Here is a 22,652-nt window from a genome sequence, read left to right on the forward strand (position 1 = left end):
CCTTCTGGAGGAAGTGCCTTGGCTCGGATTCTGTGGCAGAAAATTGAAAGTATTACACTTGCCAATAAGCTGGGATAGAAGGGCCGCATAAAAGATGAGGCAAAGCTTTTACACAGCTAAGTAGGCGTATGTGCACTTCATGGGAGCTGTATGTCCAGTCCTGTCGGGCCTGCCTCATGCAGAACAGTGCAAGGGTTATTCACCAGTGAAATTTCCCTTTGGAAGGCAGTGATGCTTTCCATAGCTGCATGCTGTTCCTTCCATAAGGGCCACTGAGAAGTTCGTAGGTGCTGGAACAATTGTAAGTGTCCGGAAGTGTGGGATGGCTTCAGCAAGGCCTGACAAGCTGGGTGCCGATGTGCACCTGTTCCTTTTTCATATGAGTTGAGAAGGTTTTAAAAAAAAAAAAAAAAAAAAAAAAAATTGATAAGTAAACTCCCTGTTTAAGATTGTTGCTAAGGAATATTAATTTCTCCATGTTTGGTGCAGAGACAGGCAGTATACCTTTCAAGTGTCAGCAAATCCACACGACTTTTAATTTTCTTTATCAATGCGCTTTATGAAAAGTTTATGAAAAACTTATGAAAAGGCAAACATTTGGAAGTCTCCCAGTATTTTCACATAGTTTTTCCAAATTAGGCTATTTCCTGGGTGTTAGTGTTCTAATGCTGATTTTATTTTACTTACTCACTGCTGCGAAATTTTACTCAAAACAATTTTGCAATGCATTTTTTTTCTTCCACAGATGAAATCATGCATCAGGATATCATCCCCCTCTATGCAGCAGATATTCACGACCAGTTAAAGAAACAATTTGCTTATCTGTCAGGTAAGACCATGATGTTCCTTTATACAGATACCGCTTGTGTGTATAGATAGACCTGCTGGGCTTTCACAGTTTCTGTCTTACATGTATAAGAGAAATCTGTTCTTTATGAACAACTCAGAATAGTCTACAAAGGCTCGTTACTACAAAAAGAAATTATTTTTTGTTTCTTAGTTTTGTTTCTTTCTTTTTTTCTTAGTGGAAATCTTAAATTATCCTGGCTCCTGGAAAATGAAGTAGAGTGGGGTGGAACTGAGGGTCAGAGGAAAGACTACATGAGGAAAAATCATGGAATCATAGAATGGCATTGGTTGGAAAGGACCTCCCAGCCCACCCAGCCCCATCCTATGCCCTGGACAGGGCTGCCCTCCGGCCAGCTCAGCTGCTCGGGGCTCCATCCAACCTGGCTTTGAGCATGTTCAGGGATAGGGCACCACAGCTTCTCTGGGCAGCTGTGCCAGCACCTCACTGTCCTCTCAGTGAAGAATTTCTTCCTAATATCTAAAATAAAATTCCCTTCTTTTAGTTTAAAGCCATTCCCCCTTGTTCTATAACTATCAGACAATGAAAAAAGTTGATCTCTTCCTGTTTGTAAGCTCCCTTCAAGTACTGGAAGGCCACAGTGAGGTCTCCCTGGAGCCTTTTCTTTTTTTTTTTTTTAAGCTGAACAGGCCCAGATCCCTTTCTTTCTTCTCCAGCCCTCTGTTCATTTTCATGGTCCTCTTCTGGACCTTCTCCAACAGCTCTATGACTTTCTTATGCTGGGAGCCCCAGGCCTGTACTGTTAATGGGGCCTCAGAAGGCAGAGTAGAGAGGGACAATTGCCTGTGTCTCCCTGCTAGTCACCTTTCTTTTGATGCAGCCCAGGATACAGTTGGCCTTCCAGGCTGCAAGAGCACGCTACTGGCTCACGTCCAGCTTTTCTTCCACCAGAAACCCGCAAGTCCTTCTCAAAAGAGCTACTCTCAAGGAGTTCTCCCAGTCTGTTACACATATGTGAGATTTCCATGATCCACATGACGCACTCTGCACTTGGCCTTGTTGAACCTCATCAGGTTCATGTAGTCCCACTTTTTGAGCCTGTCCGGGTCCCTCTGGATGGTATCCTTCCCTGCTATTATATCAACTGCACTACTCAGTGTTGTCAGCAAATGTACGGAGGGTGCATTCTATCCCACTGTCCAGGTGGTTGATAAACATGTTGAAAAGCACAGGAAATAAGGAAGGAAGTACTAAGGAGTTTGGTACATCCTGATCTAGAGAGGTCTTTGAGCTAATCAAACCCTTGTTGGAAATGGGGGAGCACAGAATGACTGTGCTGATGTGCTGCTGAATTCTTGTAGGTCTCACCTAGGCTAAGGTGTTATTGGATCTGCTACCTGAAACTTAATGAAAGCAATGTTTCAGTGAGCAGCACTGCCACAAGTTTCTCAGTAGTCTCAGTGCTGGGCTTAAACATATGTAGGTCTGGAAGGGGTTTTCATACCGGTATTGCTGCCTTGTTTCTGCAAAGGAACCTGCTTCTAGTCTTAAAAAAAAAAAAAAAAAAAAAAAAAATGTTTCTAAAATCAGTGCAGTTGTAATTACATAGCACAGAATGTCTTTGATGTCCTTGGACTAACTTTGCCAAGTAAATAATGTGTTTGTGCTTGCAGGCATCAGATGCTGAGCTTGGTCCAATCCAGTGCTGGGACCATGACTAGCTGCTAATGGGTAAAGGGAGATAATGCTTTTGCTTGTTGATTAGGCTGATAGGCATCTGATGAGCTGCTGGCTATTTTTTTTTTGTTTTTTTTTTTTTCTTGCCTTCCTGTATGTAAGGCTCATGCAGGTGTGCAGCAGTGAACTTACTCTCTCCCTCTCCCCTCTGGCCTTGCTGAATCTCATTAGGTTCACGTAGTCCCTACTTTTTGAGCCTATCCAGGTTTCTCTGGATGGCATCCCTGCCTTCTATTGTGTCAACTGCACCGCTCGGATTAGCGTTGTCTGGAAAGGGAGAGCACGAGTAGCTTCGCAGAGCTACTCTGCCTCCTTCAGTATAAAGGAGGTTATAGTCTCTAGGCTGAAGTTGGGCTCTGACTGTTTGTTTCTTCTCTGTTTATTCCTGCATGAGATGAAAAGGTGCCCAAGAATGAAATGATTTTCTGCTTTGCTTGTCAAAAGCTCTTTAAATCTCACTGTACTTGCTGGTGACTGTTTATTATAATTTATTCTTTCCATATAGGCTGGACTAAGTGTGGGTCTGTGGTAGTGATTATTTTCTCTATAGGGTGATGGTATCACGTGGAAGTGAGAATTTCTTTATGAAGTTGAGTGTTCACGCTCCATTTGAAATGATGGTATTTAAGCTACAATTCTTTTCTTGCAATTTTTTTTCTACTTTCTAAGCTTCCAAGCTTTTCCAAGTTTCCTTCTTAAACTGGCACCAAAAAAAACCAGCTTATAATGTCATTCAAGAACCAGCCTATCTAGGCAATTGCAAGTAATGCTTACATTTTGTCTCTCAGAAGTAAGCGGAGAACTGATGATTACAGAAGATGAATAAAAAAGTCTCATGGAGTCCGATGGTAGTTTCTTCACTCCCTAACATTCTTGAGTTCATACAGCCACAAGCATCGTCAGCACTCATTAAATCTACTGTGCACTGGAGCTTAGTGAGATCAGCCATTTGTCATTCTATTTTACTCAGTTTAGATGCAAGGCTCATATCTCTTTTAACTCAGTTATTTTTGCCTTCTATAGTAGGACAGCTGCATTACTATGGACTATAGCTATATTCTATTTTATTATTATTGGACAATTTGACTTATGCATTTTCATTTCACTTTGACATTTTAAAACAAAACTTTAATCCTTCAGTTTTTCAGCAAACACAGCCAAGTGTAATTGCATCAAGGTATTACTCTTCCTGTCGATGTTGAAGGCTCCAGCTGTGGCTCAGCAGTGTGTCTGCAATTGTGTGTTCAATCTACAGTTAATTGGGGCAAGCTCTGGACGAGGTTTTAAATCAGTTATTTGCAAAAGGTGAAAAGATGAAAAATATGATGTCAATATTTTACCTCAGGCCTAGCTTTTTTCTTTGGAGCTTTTTATTTCTTTGGAACAAGATCTTTATTTTCAAGAATTGTTGCTGCTTGTCTGTATTAGATATCCCCTTCCACATACCCAAACAGACAATCCTTTTCTACTTAGTTCACTGTTTCATCCATCTTACTCTCTTTTCTAGTTAGTTTTTGTGCAACCGTTTTTCTTTTCCACAGCAAAGGCTTTTCTGCCTCCTTTTCTTTCTTTTTCTTAAATCATCTCAAGGGACATACGAACATTCATTCAGAACTCTCTGGAAAATGCATATCTTGCTTACAGTCTCTCGTTTGTATTTTATATTTTCTTATATGTATATGTAATGAAGTTAGTGTAGATGAACAAAGGAGAGACAGGTATCTGTGTATGCGCATCTTAAATCACGTATGTTATGTAATGTGCAAATGACACTTAGGGCCACTGCAAATACTGGGCCAACTTTTTAATCTCACTTTCCTTTGAATGCCTTTTCAAGCATTGCACAACTCCAAAATAAAAAAGATATTTGCATTAAATGCAATATGCATGTATTGCTATTTATAGTTCTTCAAGCAACTAGCGTGTTTATTAATAGTTGTTTTTCCTGCAGTTGAGGAAGTTGTTATTGCTACTAGCTTTCAAATGCCTGATGGCTTTGGCCCTTTAAATTATCTTTGTGGATGACACGTTTCTCCTTGCTCTCTGTAACCTTATTTCATTATCAGTGCTTTTGCTCTTTTCTGTGGAAATGATGTGGAAATACCTCCCTTGTTAAACCGCTCCTTGGGCGCTGAGTCTGTAAAATTGTTTGAACTTGTGTGAATTCAGCATCGTATAGTAGCATTTATTTTTAAATTTAAACATGTGTTTTGTTGCCCATATGACATTCAGTCTGTACATTATATATTGCCAGTAGAAGAGGTAGAAACATAGCAGTTTGTCTCACTCAGGTACAGACTTGACTGCAACTTAACATTCAGAACACTGAACTCTTAGTCTGTAGAGATTTTTAAAAAAAAAAAAAAAAAAAAACCTTTCTAAGCTGGTATACTTACTGCTGATCAGCCTGGGCAAAATGCAGCTTTGGAAGTAATATAAACAAATCTTGCCTCTCATTTCAAGGAGCAGATATTTTTAACAATTACTTCTTGCTTCTCTTTATTTTTTCCTTTGCAAAGGATGTGCTTTTATCCACTACTTAATTAAGTCTACTCTTAATTTCAGATGCTCTGAGTACTCCAATTACTTGAGTAATGTATTTAGAAAGGAGAAATTCCTTACCAGAAACATGATGCTCATTTGCAGGAAGCCAGTGCTTTCTAGAGCAGCATGTCTCTCACTTGCAGCAGTGTACTTCCAGTTGCAGTATCATCTATTTCAAGTTGTTATGTCAAGAAATCACTTTCTGCACTGAGATGTTAAAGCTGAAATTCTGTAGTATTTATTAAGAACACATCAAATAAGCTCTTTGCAGCAGTGAGACTCTGGTGATGAGAAGCACTCAAGCAGCCCTGGGAGGTATAGGTGTGTCCAAGCATTAAATCAGGAAAATACAGGAGTATTGGTGCTCAACTGGGTACTAACACATAGGATAGAGTCATCCCCACCCACGATAACAAATGATGAGTACACTAGAAACTGAAAATTTATAGGCTTTGTCAAGGCAGGATGGCTCTGCATTTCCCCTTGACAATTAGTGGTGGTCTGGGAACTTCCCAGAAATCACGCTCCATGGTTCTGCTTTGAGGCTACGTCCAGCCAAACGTATTGTTCTTTTTCTTTTGTTTCATATGGCCTATTCATAGGAGTTTATAGAACAAAGCAAGTAACCAGGGGAAAACTAAAAATAATGTATAATGATAACTAAATATAGGTATTCTAGAGAGAGCAGGACACTCTGTAGGCAACGTTCATTAACATGCCTGAAAAATGCTTTCAGAAGAAATGAGAGAGGAAAATGCATTGTTCCCTAGAACACGGATAGAGCAAAATGAAAACAATAACAACCCCTGTTGTTGTTGTTGTTGTTTAACTTAGGTTTGTGCTGTGAGCATCTGTGTAGCTAAAAGTAGCTCCCTTAACTTAGTATTGCAGAGTCTGGATGTGTCATAAAGGTTGTGTTTGCAAACTCATGATTTATCTAAGAGTTGCATTTTATTATTGCTTAAATGAATCCAAAGCACACTATTTTCTGATCTTTGACTTCAAGAGCTGCATGGTGGAGCGCCATATTGCCTGCAACCAAGTAGATGCAAGTCAGATTCACTGTGTGTTAACAGAAGGATATCGTTTGTGCTGTTGCAATTACTTGTGGCTTCAGAGGGAAATGGTGCTTTCTTTTATCAAATAAGTCTGAGTTCTAGTATTTCTTCTTTTTCTGTTGAGGCTGGATGCAGAGGCACTTGCTCTCATGATCAAATAGTGCTAGTAATACATTTTACAATGTATTTATACAAAATGGGCAAAGTTCAAGGCCATAAAATATATACTTATCATTTTATCACAGTCATTTCTGTTTTTCTTTTTTTCAAATTGCCGAGCAAAGATAATTTTCCAGCACTGTCTCCACAACTCCCCCAGCTGTGAAATTCATGCAGCTGCTACAGTTCAACAGCTCCTGTGTCCAATATAGTTCTGTGAAGATATTTGCTTAAGTATTAGCATGATCTTAAAAAAGAACAATAATAATAATGACACTGTATTGTGGCATATAAAAACGCGTGTGAAGTGCATTCAAAAAGCTGTGGTGCAAGTGTCAGAAAAGTACAGATTAGGTGATCTATCTGCTCAGCAACTATCTACTCATGCTGTAGTGTAGATGCTTGGCTCTGCTTTACCAGATGTAGGTAGTCTGAGAAGCTGAACAGGAAACCTCATTTAAAATATCTTCCTTTAGCTTGTTTTGCCGCCTCTTCTAGACTGTCCTGAAAGCAGAGCAGAGGAGAGGCTTGCAGGAATTAGTCAAATTGAGAAGGTAGAGTTCTGTTCAAGATAAAGATTTGCCTGCTTAATTCTGAATTATTTTTTTTCTTAAATCAGTTATTTGTTTTTCTCCAGATGGGTTGTATTTACTTGCATTTAACGCTTATCAAATGAAAGATGCACTGCCACCTGGTGTCTGAACTGTGTTCACATGAAACAACGTACATGGGGACAAAAATCCCATGTGCTGCAACAAGTCCTTACCTATAAAACTTTCTAAGCTCCGAAGACTCGCTTATTCAGAATACATAGCGTCCAATCTGAGCACTGCTTAAAGAGAACAAAAAGTACAGTAGTTTAAATATTGGCAAATTGCAGACTAGATAAAAGGACCGAAGTGTAAACACACTTGCTGCTTGTTTCTTTTGTAGGTGGAAGAGGGGGAGATGGATGCCCTGTTATCACCTTTCCAGACTACCCAGCTTTCAGTGAGATCCCTGAGAAGGAGTTCCAGAATGTCCTGACCTACCTGACCAGCATCCCGAGGTAAGCACCTGTCTGGTAGAAAATTCTCTTATCTGATAAAATATTTCTTTTTTTCAGTCATTTGCATTATGGGGAGAAAGTCAGGCTTAGTATTTAAAGCAGAAGCAAATGTGGCTGGTGGTGCAGAGTCAGTGAGAATTTTGATTAAGTGTGAGCTGTCTAATGTAGCATTTAGATTAATTATATATAGTGCTATTTACAGTTCATCAGGCCTTGAAAAAAAATTACTTCCTTGTAGGCATGGATAAAGATGTTGTGATAGAAGTTGTGCTCTTTTTTCATTTCTTTGTATTCTGGATCCTAGAGTGCAATGTTCTGTGTTTTAATTGAAAACACAGTTTTGGCAGAAGTTGCTAATTCATGGATGTTACTCAAAATGTTACACAGTGTGAAGCAGAACTCCACAGTTACGTGTGGGGATTTGTCCTAACTATTTCTGTTCCATTTCATTATCATACTGAATGTACAGTTTCTGTAGCACTTCCAAAAATTTGAGTGGTGGTGCTAATCAGGTCCCGCAATTAAACTCAATCCTCTTAGAGGGCATGGTAGAACTGTCAATCGACCACTCATCAAAACCTGTGGTTCTGTTGAAAATCAGTCAGGGAACAAAACAGTGACATTCAAGATCCTGTTAGAGGTGAGGAGGGCAAGTAGCAGAGTGGAATACAGACCCTAAACTTTGGCTTGTTCAGGGTACTGGTAGGTGTAATTCAGTGGAAGCCAATTCTGAAGAGTAAATCTGTGGTTGAAAGCTGTGAGGTTTTTAAGGACAAGCAACGTCAAAGCACAATAATGCTATGTCTTGAAAAATGAAGACACCCACTGAGAGGCTGTCTGGGCTAAATAGGAAACTTGCAACTTTTTGCTGCAGTGCAAAGGCAGCATGCGGGAGACGAATGTAGTGACAAGCTACAAAGGACAAATACAGAAACACTGCCCAAACACATAGGGGTGGTTTCAGGAATGTCCCAATGCACCTGGAGCTGAAGAACAAGGAATGAGGCATATCAAGCCCCCAAGCCCCACACACCCTGCTCCCATAGAGAAAATCATTCTGCTGCGTTAACAGTATTGGAATGAACAAAGAAAATATTCACCTGTGATGAATGGGCTGAGTATATTAGCGGTTGCCAACATGGATGTGTCTAAAATACTTAATGAATTCTTTGCTTCAGTCTTCTCTGACGGAATCTTCCAGGCCTGTATTCTTAGAGAAAGTGTTCAAGGAGGAGAACGTCTAGAAATAAATGAGGATCTCCAGGATCTCTTGAAAATATTTGACCTAAGTGCAGGCTATGGGATAATCTAAGCTGCATCTGAAGTTATCTGTGGTGCTGGCCAGTAATATAGCAAGGCTATTCTTTATCATCTTTTAAAGGTTTTAGTGATCAGAGGCAGTCTGTGATGTCCGGGGAAAAGCAAATATTACATTCATCTTTGCAAAGGCTGAGAATAATGTTCTGAAGCACTGTAGGCTAACTGACCTTGCTTTACTCTGTCAGGAAGTTTATAGAGTGAGTCCTCTTAAAACGCACTTATAGTCACAAGAAAGAAGAAAGTGCTGGGAAGTAGCTAGCATGAACAAAACAATGGAAAATTGTGCTTGATCATCCTATTTCTGTGGTGAAATATCTAGATGCATAAATAAGAGGAAGCTGTGTATACCTTTTACCTTAACTTCAGCAACACTTTCTACAGCCTTTCCCCAGCACTCTTATATCCAAATTGAGTCATTACAGCCTCGGCAGGAGGGCAGCTAATTGGGTAGAAAATTGGATCATTGGTTTGTTGCTGGGAGAGTAATAAGGCTTTGAGGTAGACAGCCTTCATCTGTGGAGGTTTTTGAGACCTGGCTGTACAAAACCCTGAGCTACCTATTCTGAATTTAGGTCTGGCTCTTTGAGTGGGATGTTAAAGCATCTCAGGAAGCTCTCAGCTATTGTATGACTCAAGAGATCTCCTTTATGCCTTTCCCAAAATGGACTGTGTGATTCTGCCAGATTAAAAACTCTTAAACGCAAGTTGTGTAACACGCTATGTTGGTCTAAAGCTGCTTTTCCTCATTCTTTTCACTGACAACATTCAACGCTGTTCAGCATAGGCCATGCTGAACTCATGTCTGAAAGTAATCGTGGCATGTGTCCCTCGTGCACGTGGGTGCCTTTGTTTACTGAATGTGTATGAAGAGTTATAACTTCAGTCTTGTAAAGCTCTTCCCTCTTAATTACTTGTAGGACCTGCTTCCTGTGCCCTCCTGTTAACACCCTATTAACATCTACATAAATCAGGGAGAAGAGCTGCAAGCCAACAGTCAGCCTCACTTTCTTTGTTTATCCTTGTGTTGTTTAAAGTGTATGGTGGTAAGCCTCCCTTGATAGCACCTCTCTTGAACATTGTTATTACAAAATAATTATGTACTGTAGTTGCATCTTCTCTTTTTGAAAGTCCTTGGTAAGGCACTTTATCATGGCCTGCAGAACTTCTTCCTCAAGTGGGTTTGTGTGGGAAATTCTGATCTGCAAACAACATCTGGTGCAGGGGAAGCACTGATTGTGTCGCAGAGCATTGGTTTGATGGGAGCACGTTTTCACTACTGAAAAATCTAGGAGTAGGCATTCTGTTCATTTTTCTGTTTGTCTTCCCCTAATAATAAGTTATTGGCTGCAAATACCCCAAAGATGGCAGTGTTGTAAAATTATTTGTTGGCATTTGTAATGACGTTAAAGGTTACTTACTGCAGGATTTTTGCTGTTAACTTGGTTTACAAGGGCTAAAATCATGAAGGCTGTTTTTGATGCTTAGAAAACTGTTTTTGAGAGAAATGGAAGCGGTTAGTTAATCATCTGTTTATCTAGTAAGTTTATTAAAAAAGATCTAAGTTATACAGATTGACAGGAAGCACACCTATGCAGCTCAGCTTTTGTGCATGGAATGCTCTACAGCTTGATGTCATTTAGTTTATGAAATACACGAGTCTTTCAGTTATTCTGACTTAGAGGAAATTAGCTTTTCTGTGAAAAGCCCTGTAGAGCAATAGGTATGTCTGGAGCCAGTTGCTTGGAAAGTGTGCTAAGCTATTAGTGCCACTTGGCCTCACACAGGATTCCAGATCACAGCAAGGGGTTGGCAGCAATAACTCAAAACTCATTGTCTGAATGCCTGCGATCATGTCTTAAGGGAAATGATATTTCGTGGGAATGACAATGAGAAGCTGCTAAGAGACTCAAAAAGAAAGAACTTTTGTCTTCTACAGCAGATTTTGTCCAGTGAAGTATTTGCTGTGATAGTAAATTCAGATTTGTTCCCAAGGAAAAGAATACCTATAATGGTAATAAGGACTTTCTGTCCAAATAGGGAAGCCAAAACTTCTTAACCTGTCTTTACTATTCCATCTAATTATATATGTGCAAACACAACCTTGAACCCTCTTATTGTATTATTATTCTATACTGTACAGACACAGTTTTACAAGATTTTTCCAGTGTAAACTCTTTCTTGACAGTGCTCTTTTCATGGAGAGTTAAATGTCTCATAGGTCACCTTTCATTCAGAAGCAGAACTATTCTAAGTCACATGTTACAACCTACATGCCCATGGAGTAGGATAATGCAAATAGCAGAGCTATCAATGTAATTTCTGATATGGAAATGTCTCATATTTGAGGCAGTTAAGAAAAGGGATGATGGAAAGGGAATACCTCATTTCAACTTAAGATACTCTGTTAAACCTGGTGCAGTTGTATGCCATTAAACAGAAAGCTGAACCATTTTCTCAGGTTAGTATCTTGCTTACATTGCAGGGTAAATTTGTGTTTTGTAGACAATTGGATAAAGTACAGTACCTAATGTGCAGTTCGTAATCTCCAAGCTTTTGGTCCAGGGTTGTTGACATGATGTACGACAACAATTGCGTACTATGTGTCATTAAAGATCACTGTTTTTTCCTGCTACAGCAGTGTGCTTTAAGGATGACAAATATAGACAGTAGGTTGCTCATTTTATAACTGCTGCTGCGGTGATTAGATGTATATGATAAAGGTATACGTGTAATACTTCTGAAACAGATCTTTCCTTTTAACATTTCATGATTTTAGAAGCGTTACTGAAGTACAAAATATTTCTTTACTGAAAACGTGGAGACTTTCTCCCTGAGAATGATTTTGTTTAGCTCAAGTGATGCTTTATACATCACTTTTTGTTTTATACATATAATATCCAAAGTGAAAGAAGGAGAATCCACAATGGTATGTAATGTTCTAAGGCAATGTCTTCTAGGAAGAGTACCTGAAAATGTTAAATTGCTGCATATACTTTCAGTAGAACTAGTGATCCACATGAATTAATAGGCCTTGCCAATGGAGGTGCTGCATTCATATCTATATGGGAGTGTCTGTAAGGAACATGCTGTTTGAAGTCAGCAGTTTCAGCAGAGAATAGTGAGCCAATTTTGCCTCTGTTTGAGATGCTTTGAGAACATTTTACAACATCTGTGTAGCAGATCTCATGTTTGTTAGAGCCTGCAATGAAGAATGACTCCTGTTACTTCACTGGCTGAGTCCTTTGGGAGCCTGCTGGTAAGCTGGTTAGGTTGATAGCTGAGTAAAAAATCTGAGGTCTTCCATACACAGTGCCTGTTATTCCAATAGCAAAGAGGAAAGGCACCTGTGGGATATACTGTTTTTACATTCTCTACAAAAGATGGAAGGAGAATATTTTACTCAGTTTTGGAATAGGATCTTGATGTAACTCTCTGTTGTACCCTTAAGAAGTTATTTTGGGGCACTGACCATTTGTTTTCTTCATTTGAAAGTTTTTAACTTTCATGTTTCATCTTTCTATATCATCTAGTAAGTAGACTTCAATGATAAGTGATGTACACTGAAGGCAAGTGTTATTTATGCTTTTTTCTCTCAATCAAGGCTGTAACTTAAACATGTTTTTTGTTAACTAAACAGTGTGTATGCCTTGGAATGTGAGTTTACAAACTGTGGAGTGTGGCATGAGAACTCTGTAAAATAAATTAACAGACAATTGCTGTGGTTTAAAAAAAGATAGGATTTCTCAAACACATGGTTTTGCTTCTGGTTAATTAGCAGTTTCTACTGAAATCTGATAACAGTAAGTGTTTATAAAAAGAAATGACTTTAACTTTCTTCGTTGCTCTTACAGGTTTATCTTTGAAGAAGGGGAAAAGCTAAAACTCTTGTGGTCACAAGAGATTAAAAAGAAAATATTTAAAACGTGTAATGCTAAATTTTAAACATGAAGCTCCCTTCGAGAGAAACAGTATAGATTAGAAAATTTGAAACAGGTTTTCATGGCCAGATCAAGTCTTTAAGCTGCTTTTTGAATACAGTGCTCAGTCCTCCTGTGCTTGTATTTAGAGATTTTTTTGTAATGCCTCACTGTCCCACTGCATGGCCTTAAGCATATCTCAGGTTAAATTATTGTGTTCTGCTATTTCCTGTTTGGGAGGCTTTCCCCATCAGCTTCCTGCCCAGGAAAATGTCCTCATGTTTAGAATCTCCATGGTTTACAAATGCTCCAACACTGTGGTGTTCTAAGAAATGCTATTGTTTGTGGTACCGCCTGGTGTGTGAGGTTATGGAGCAGTACTGTTCGAGTTATAAACAGAACGTGATTACCTCAGACAGAGTTGGTGTCTGAGGGCTCTGGAAGTTCTATTATTATTATCTGCTGAGCTCCAGGTGCAGCATAGCATCTGTCCATCATTTGGGATAACAGATGTCTGTGCCAAGTTCCTCAGGGGCTCAGACTGAACAAGATGTGGAGTGAGAGCAGCAACGTGTGAGAAGATGAATAGCTGGGGACCAGGAGAACATGCCACAGCATGGCATAGATATTTCTGGAGCCAACAAACCTTTTTATTAGTCTCATTAGCATGGACTCACTGCTGTGCTCTGGAATCCAGGGCAGTCGTGTTAGGGTTAACGCCTTGTTTCTAGCTGATGAGTCCTTCAAGGCCCTAGCTGAAGTTCTGAGGAGCCGATGGGAGAGTAACCACGTGTTACCTCATTTATCTACAGCCTAAATGAGTGCATAACTAGCTAAGAGTTAACTTTTTCTATTTTATGGAACACCAGGGGTGAATGTCATGGCATAGTGGGTAAGAAGAGCCAAAAACCAGGCACTCTGTCAGTTCACGCTGACATGCTGAGGAACAGTTTTGCAGCTTCAGTGTCTATTAGTGTCAGCCCAGTTTCACTTCCACGCTCTCCTCTTCGTCAGATTACAATCCAGGCAAAAACCTGTATCCTGCTGTTTCTTTGGCAGCCCCTCAGACTTGTCAATGAGAACATCCCAAGACTTCCAGCAAAATCTGTCATGCTGTGCGTGGCCTTCCTCTCTGAGCACAGCTGCCAAACAGTTGTATAAATGCAGTATGTTCTTGTAAGCAAAAAAGAAATGTAAAGTTCTGTGTTTAAAATAAGAGCACTGAATCCTAAAGTAAAGCATGTTGCCTTAAGCTTTTGCATCAGATGCACTGTTTGATGAGATTAGATGAAAGCTCTGTGTGTTTCTTAGTCTAAATTTTTACTAGATTTGAGGCAGTTCATCTTTTTTTTTTTTTATGTCCACCTTGTGAATGTCTTAACTTATTTTAAAGCATCGCTGTTAAGGCAAAGCCTTTTTTTCTTTAAGTCCCATGTACACCTTAAGGACTTGGAGGATTTGAATAGTATATAGATTCTGTATGCGTGGCACATGTTATCTGATAAAGAGACAAGGTATTTTTGCAGTGCTCAGTTTGTGGAAATTAATTAGTATAATGCTGGACCCTGTGCCAGAGCTTCCATTAGTCCAGTCTCAACTGGAGAGAATTTAACCCTCTACTTAAGAATAAGCTCACCTTCCTAAAGCACAGCACGTAACTTTCTAGGAAGAATGTGTCAATACTTCATTAGTGGCATTAGTTGTTGAAGCGTACTGAAGTGTGTGTAGTTCCAATATTATCATTTTGAGTAGGTGTAGAAATATGTTTGTGGAGTCAGACTTCATAGTCCTGAAGCTAGGAGCACCCTGGCTTTCTGTTGTTTATTTAACTTAACAAACATAGAGCCATTTTGCCTTTACTGACCTATTTATCCTTAATTGTCCCTTCAAGGATAACGTGGCCTATTTCAGCCATCTGTAGTTAAGTCTAAAGCGGTCCTCAAAATTCTTGTCTCTCTTCAAACAGTCCTTGTGGAAGCAGTTCTGTGTGACCTGAAAAAATTACCCTGAATTTTCCGTTCAGAAAAGAAGGTTCTTCCTTAAAAATATTTTGGTTGATTTCATACTCTACAGGAGGCTGTTAAGCAGGAATTTTGTCTTTTAATAATTATTTCTTCTACTTGCAGAAATACATCTAAGTCACACTGATTTTATTTTGTGGGGTTTTTTTAGTGGGCTATGTTAACATACAGAAAGGCTGATGGGTACTGTGGAAAGGAAATAAGTGTGTGTCATAGATCTACAGCTAGATGGTGATGCCTGGACATTTTAGTTCCTATTTTAATTCTGGTTATATTCTCTCATCTTTCCCTCGCAACGGCATAAAGTATTTGGAGCAGAAAGAATATCAGCATATATGATGGAATATAGCCAGCATTACTGTACTGCAATTGGCAATTTTTATGTAGTTAGTTTAAAGGGGAATTGGCATGAAAGTGCAAGAAAGTGTTGGGAGATCGCCGAGTAGGAGACAGTGAAGAAGACTGGAATACCCATATCTAAACCTGAGTGTGGAAGAGAGGTCTGGTTGTGTATGCCATATAAATCAGTGCAAATACTTAAAAATTAGTAAACTGTGTGCCAAGATTCTTTATTTGGCTGAGGAGCACAAGGAGCACTGTAGACAAGTCCATCAAGTAGCCCTGTTTGGATTTGTGTTGCTCAATTTCAAGAGACCTGTTGCTGTGAAAGGATGATGCCCTTTGGGCATTCTTCATTCAATGCCCTTTCTATGGGCTTAAGAGCAACTCTCCTGGCACCTATGAGCTGACACTCACCTCATCTATAATGTGTCTCTGACAGCAGCCTATCTTCCTTGGAAGGCTGTTGCTTTGAGGGCAGACACAAGGAGCTTCTGTGGCCATATTCCCAAGGGGACTGAAGGATTTTTAGGTCCAAGGATGAGCTGGAGCAGATGTGACCATACGGTGTTTTGGGCTGCAGTCATAGCAGGAGAGGCTGTGAATTTTGGATGAAGCATTCAAAATTTTGAACTGTCAGTCCCTTGGGTAATGTTCTTTGGTGTTGTCTTTGTTATTCTGTTCCTCTGCAGACCTTCAAAGTCTCCATCTCTGACAAAAACTCGTGTGTAACTATGTTGTATCTACTTACAAAGTTCCTAAAAGCAGTTTTTTATTTTATCAGATTTTCAGTGTAAGAATCAATGAGAAGTGCTGCCTCCTTGCTTATGGGTTAATACTCCTGCTGTGAGGTGTCACATCATCAGCTGTGCTGTGTGAAATGCAGCCATTTCTGCTAGGAGCTTTATATATTATCATTTTTACTTGGCATTCAGCAATTTTGAACGGACCAGTAGAGGCTGCTCTTGGATAGCAGCACTTCTGACTGCTTCATTTAAATTGCTTTTGCTTCATTCCTATAATTTTTTCATGAATAATGCCTGCCTTAAGGTTGGATAGATTTTTTCCTTCTACAGCTAAAGTGCCTTCAGCTGACTATGAGAGGGCACCAAAATCCCAAATAATAAACTCTTCAGATGTATAGCCTGTTGATGAAGCACAGTACAGGCTAGTACAGTACTAGTTAAAAACAGTGATTGATTATATAGCAAATTTCTTTCAAATTCCAGGGATTTGGATATAGAGAACTAAAGCTGTGGTGTGGTGACTTGCACTGAGCACCTCGGGAAGCTTGAGCTGAGCCTGTTCCTTGGGGCTGTGCTCACAGGGTGAGTTTTCAAGGGCATCAGAAGGTAATGGGCACATCTTCAGCACTGCTGCCAGCACTGACTTCTTTAGCATTTTTAGTTGAAGAGATACAGGTTTAGAAAAATTCAAGACAAGAGGGTATTACTAATTCCATCTAAGACTATGCCAGTCATCAATCGTTGCTCTCCACTTTTACTTTGTATTTAACAAAATTGGAATGCTCTTGAGTGTTTATTTTTCTCATGAATGTTGCTGGAATAAAAAAAACAGCATCTGATAGAATGATTATACACCTCAACTGGAAGAGTTTCCTGAAGAAATCCAAATTGAGATATCAGGCCCACAGTGTGAATCAGAACTGAAATGCCACACTGGTTTGCTTTAGGAGCTCTAGAGGTCTCTGCTAGATTGCCAAAGAGCTTTATCTGAGAAATGTTGAGAAATGTTCTGTTCGTGAATGTTTATGCTTGTTAGGAGTAGTTCTGTTCTCAAATGCATGCAATTTGCTTTGACCTGAAAGACGATTTGTTTGTGGAAGCGTTTGGCACTGAAATGCTAGTTTCTGCCTAAACAATTAAATGTCATCACAATATCGTGCACATATAGAGATATCTTCTGGGAATATGTTTTCATCCCATTTTTCTTCATAGATTTTTTTCTTTTCCACTGGTAATAATGCAAACCTCGAATTTTCTGTGGTAAAAACAGCAAATATGTTTTTAAAGTTTGCTTCTTTAGAGCAAGGATAGTTACTTGAGAGATATCTTCCATCTTTCAAAACACTTTCAATGTGTCTTGGGTGCATAAGTAACTTCATGATTTGTGCATTTACATAGTGAATTTGTAGTATCATTTTGCAATGCTGACATTAAAAAGAATTGCAACATTTTTATCCATAGAATCATAGAATGCTTTGGGTTGGAAGGGACCTTGAAGATCACCTAGTTCCAACTCCCTGCTATAGGCAGGGACACTTCCCACTAGACCAGGTTGCTCAAAGCCCCATTCATTCCCTTCTAGGGAAGAAACATCCACAGCCTCACTGGGCAACCTGTTCCAGTGTCTCACCACCCTCACTGTAAAGAAGTCCTTCCCAGTATCTGGTCTAAACCTACTCTCTTCCAGTTTGAAGCCATTTCCCCTCATCCTGTCTATACCTGCCCTTATAAAAAGTCCCTTCCCAACTTCCCCGTAGGCCCCTTCAGGTACTGGAACGCTGCTATAAGGTCTCCCCAGAGCATTCTCTTCTCCAGGCTGAAGAGCTCCAGCTCTCAGCCTTTGCAGGTTTTCAGAAAATGTATAAGCAGTATCTTGAGTAGCAGCAGCATTACAAAGCAATATTTTACTTAGGTGCTATGTTAAAACCTCAAGGCTCTCTTAGTAATTGAAGCTACAAGATTCATTGTCTAGTGTAGAGCTCAAACAATGCCTGCTTTATCGTTTTCTTTTAGCTCCTGCTATCTCTGAACAGATTTTATCCTGTGCCTTTTCCAATAAGGCTCAGTATTATAAGCTATAAAAGCCCATGATATCTGAAGCTTTTGAACTGGAGCTTTGTGGAGCATTATAAGTCTACTTGTTTCCAGTGTTTACTCAAGAATGAACATGTTGGTTTTATTTCCTGTAAGCATCTTTACCAAGGATAAGAAGTCATTCATCTTTGTCTCACTCTGGATAGTGAGAAGCTGGCTGTCAAAATCAATATGTGAAGATCCCATCAAGAATAAATATATTTGAAAATAGTAGAATACATTGCAAAAATTACAGGAAAGTGTCAGATCTCATAGTTTATTTTGTTGTGTATGGGGAGGAAGTTTGTTTGTTTGTTTGTTTAAATATCTAGCTAATGGGTTGGTGCTAGAATCGAATGGATAAGCTACCCGGTTTTGGAATGGAGTAGATGTTACAATAATGAACAACAAAGAATTAAAAGTAGTGTAGCTACTATCTAAACACTAGTTACTGTTAGAGACTGGTGACTTTAATATGACAATTGAACTTTAAATTTGATTTATCTTTGTTAAATTCATAAGCCATTCGCTTTTTTTGCTCTGTGAAGAACTGCGTCCTCTAGAGCACATCTGGTGTTCAGATGGAAGTTCTGGATATCACACAGAAAGGGCATAAAGAGAGGAAATGTGGAACAAGGCTGTGCCAGGTGACCTGTTGCTGCTTTTTTTTTGAGGGAAATACAATATGAGAAATGATAATGTGAAATCAGTCTTAAACTGTTTAGTTCCTGTGGCTATAGGGCTTGACTGAATTATTTTTTTGTAACTGCTGTAGTGAAGATTTCTTCTTTTTTTCTTCATTTATTAATATCATATTCTTCATTATATTATCTGACTGTCTTCTGGAGCCTAATATTTGTTTTGTTTTTTAATCTACAAAACACTTATGATTAGGAAACTTATGGTTCTTGCTCTCATTCCTCACCTCCCTTGGAAGGCATCCTTAGCAGCAGCAGGAGAAATGGAGTCTTTGAAGTTGCTCAGGTTCAATCAGTTTAAATGTCCCATAAAATGTAGGATACAAAGTTTATTTTGGGAAACAATAGCCTTGGTAGCTATTGTCTGGTTTCCAATGGTCTGTTCCTAAGCAAAGGAACAGGAAATGCTCTTCCAGGGGGCACTGACTTGTGCTCTGATGACTGAATATAGGATGATTTCTGACTTCAAAGAGTAATGGCTGCTGGAAGCACTGTCATGAATAGTTGCGTGATGGGAACGCATGATATTCAAGTGCTCAGGCTGTGAGACTGCCTGCATTTTACATGCTGGACTTTTTTGAGTACAAACTTGTCTTCTATACCAGATGCAAGCCCGTCTTTGAGAATTCTTTTTTTAAAGAGCTGATCCACGTAACTCTTTTTGTGGCATGCCCAAGCATGAGCATAATTACCTTATGGATAGGATGGTGGACAGTACACAGTATAGGCAGTAGCATTCCTAAGATGAACTTTCACCATGTCTTGCATGTTCAACCCTTTTGTGGTACAGTAGTATGAGCAATGCTGTGTGAATGGCTCAATTCCACAGTGCTTTCTACATAGGCTCACATCTTGTATGCTAGAAAAGATCTGGATTAGTAAGCAGCTTGATGAGATACCACATCTCTTCAAGCAGTTTGTGTGTACCACTGATACACACTGATGATTAGTGATGAGCTACAGAATGAGTAAACCTGAAGAGCAGGTGGTACTGGGGATTTGTTAGGGATCTACACGTATAATGCAGTGACTTGCTTCCAGTTTGCTGCACGCTCTGCCTTGATGCTGTTGATGTGGTAATTCCACGTGGAATATTACTGAAGTCCTGCTATTGAAATAGCTATTCAGCCACTGAAGGCAAGAATTACTAGTCAGCCTGTATGTATAGGCAGAGGCTCTCAAGGTAGTGAGCAATCTGATGTATTATGGAAGCCAGCTGGATAATAATAATAATAGGGATTTAAGACTGAAACCCATTTTTATTACACTGAAATTATTTAACCTAAAATACTGCTCTGAATTTCAAACATCCAAAAATTTGATGCTAACAAGTTGCTGTGACAAGTCTGAAGATTTACTGTTTTGTTGGTAGCAGAGAGCAGGGACTGCAAGCAGTTGCCATACAACACTGTAAAAGCAGTAGGACCTTAATGGTATAGTAGTTGTCACCACCCATGCCTTGGAGAAATGCAGGGATCTTTCAGATGGTGACTATGTAATTCCTTCCACATACCCCAGGGAAAAGGAAGTTCCTTTCTGCAGTCCCACATACTATAAGTTTTCCCACCCTTTCCCCCAGGTGCATGAGATCATGAGTCTTGTAAACAGGACATAGAGGGAGATGTCCCCATAACCTAAAAGCAGAGGAGTCACTAGGTGAAAAATTCAGGTTCTGCTCTACACTCGGTGCTTGTTGGCAGGTATTTAACCTCACTCTCACCGTTTCCAGATGGTGTTACACTGGATCCCCAAGGTGGGAGAAGGGATGAACAGGAAGTCCATCCTCTGCTGCACTTTTTTTTCCCCATTATCTGTCCTCTGTGGCTATCACTCCCCTTTCCCTGCTTTCTACCTTTCTGATCTGGTCTTTGTGAGTTTGCTAGTTATGTTCCCCACAGAGCTGGGCTGGTTTCTCTGCCTTTCCAGAAATGTTGTATTCTTTGTGCTGTTGTGGAAACAGAAGAACAGAGCTGAATTTGTGATGTATGTTTTGTGTTAGGAGTGAAACATAGGAAGGAAATACTAAATTTGAATTACAAGCTTATGATTTATGTTTCAGAAAGTACACCGGATACAAGTTAATGCATTAAGGAAAAAAAAAAACTCAGGTTGTAAAGGAAATGTCAAGAGGCCTTGATAGTCAGGAGCTACTGCTAAGGCTGCTCCTCTTTCTTACTGTGAGAATTGGTTTTACAGTTGCTTACAGTGCTGACAATTTTTTTTTCTCTTCCTGATTTCTCACATTTCTTGTTGTTTGAGTGTTAGACCACGTCAGAGCTGTTCTCAGGAAGATAGGGAACAATCCACTGTGCTTCCAACGAATATCCAGTTTCTCTATCCTTTAGTCAGGAACTCGACATTTCTAAGAATGATGGCCTTTATGGTAAGGTAACACCTTCCTTTCAGTTAAACTGCTAAATCCATGGTCACAGATTGTCAAGTCTGTTATCATAAAGTGTCCTCTGTTGAGCTGGCCTGGGGATTTCACTGCAGTTGCAGCAGGGGCTGCTTTGGAGCCAGGTCAGCTAACCAGAGCTAGGAGCCTGTCTGGGCTGTGAGGGCATTCCGCTGACAAGCTGGTGTGAGCAGCAAGTTGCTGGGACTTGCTGAGGTATTCGTGGTACAAGACAGCAAGGAATAAGAACGGCTGAAGCAATGAGTGGGAAGAAGACAAATGCGGGTGTTGGTGATAAGCTTGCTGGAGATTGATGCAGCCACATGGAAAGACTTGAGCTAAGTTGGTACAAGTACAGCACAGCTGGATTAAGGCTTGAGGTAAGGCTCCATGAGCAGGAGCAGGCTGTGTTTATCAGAGCGTTCTTGTGCTGAAGCACAGGTGCAGAACAGGAGCCAAAATGCTTCATTCTCAAGCAAACTGGGGGGGGCAAATCAGGAAATGAATATTTGGTTTGAATGTAATAAATACAGTACAATGGGTCAATTCGCTCTCAGGTGGATGAGAAAGCAATGAGAAACCGAAAACATGCTTGTTAGCATCATTCATCCTATGCACTAAAGGGGACTGGCAAGGAGGGGTCTTGCGAATTGTCTTATATGCAGATACAAGATGTATGTAAGTGTGGGTGGTAGGAAAGAGAGGGAAGTTGAGCAAGGCTCTGGCAAGGACTGGCAAGCAGTCTTGTTTGCAGTGTTTACTTGTTCTTGTATACGTGACTTTGTGTCTTGATAATGTTCTCAGCTTTGTTGTACACAATGCTTCAGTTTGGTTTGTTGCTTCCTGCTTACCACTTGCTGGAGCTGGATTGCAGGCTCAATAGCCAACCCTTTGCAGTGAGGCACTGTTGTCAGGATAACAAACCTTTTCCCACAGTGAGTGTTTAAAAGCCCCTTTCCTCAAGAGCATCTGAATTAATAATCATTCACTTAGGAAGAGTTGAATGTGCAAAAGGGACTGTTACTTTTCTGTTAATTTCTAGTACCAAGTTGAAGTTCTTTATCTTTCTCTTTTTTTCTCTATGCTCTCCTCTCATATCTTCTGTATGTACTGGGTGGGTCAAATCTTGATTTAGGAGTTGACAGATGATGTATTTTTGAGTGACATAACGAAACTCGGTGAAAGATTCAGAACAGAGCAATTATATTTTTTAAGCAACCTGATAAGCGTGGTAATAGCTTGAAGTCAGATGCTCGAGACTTTGCCACTGGATCTCTTCTAGACAGCAGTTGGAATGCTAGCTCTTATTTCTTAGCCTGGAAGGGAGTCTTGTTCTAAATCAAAGAAAGCTGACTAAGGACACCTTTGGGGCTATCTTGGTGTTCTCCTTTGTCAGCTCTTCCCTTTTAGTACAACTTGTCTTCGGTATTAGACTACCTAATGCCTGATGTTGAGGCAGGTGATGAACATTCATCTGTGTGAAGCTTTCATCTGGACCTTCTCCAGGTTCCCAGCTGAGTTTGTCCTTCCCTGTGCGCTGAAAATAAGTCTGTTCTTTCAGAGGCTTTAATGTTCTTCTTGTTGTACACAGTTGTTGGTAGGTTCTGGAAGTATGATGTAGATGTTGCACTTGGATATTGTGATCTGAAGCTCTGCTTGGCACTGAGAAAGTATGCAGAAATTTCAGGACTTTTGAGGACTTCTACTGATTATTGAAAATAATTCTTCCGGAGTCATAAAACATCAAAACCTCCATGAGCTTTTATGGGAATAGTTGTAGCCACTTTCG

At 39.9% G+C, this 22,652-nt stretch overlaps 1 protein-coding gene across 1 annotated transcript in view; it reads left to right on the plus strand.

Moving 5' to 3' along the window:
• The window catches only part of MCF2L (MCF.2 cell line derived transforming sequence like), a gene marked incomplete at both ends in the record, with an annotated part of 134,864 nt that overhangs the window by 76,877 nt on the left and 35,335 nt on the right, over positions 1-22,652 (plus strand). The window contains 2 exons of the mRNA XM_079540922.1: positions 746-829; positions 7,240-7,354. Coding sequence (XP_079397048.1) covers positions 746-829; positions 7,240-7,354 — 199 coding nt within the window. The remainder of the gene's footprint in view (positions 1-745; positions 830-7,239; positions 7,355-22,652) is intronic.

The sequence above is a fragment of the Tetrao urogallus genome, assembly GCF_951394365.1.
Source record: "Tetrao urogallus genome assembly, chromosome: 1".
Taxonomy (NCBI): Eukaryota; Metazoa; Chordata; class Aves; order Galliformes; family Phasianidae; genus Tetrao; species Tetrao urogallus.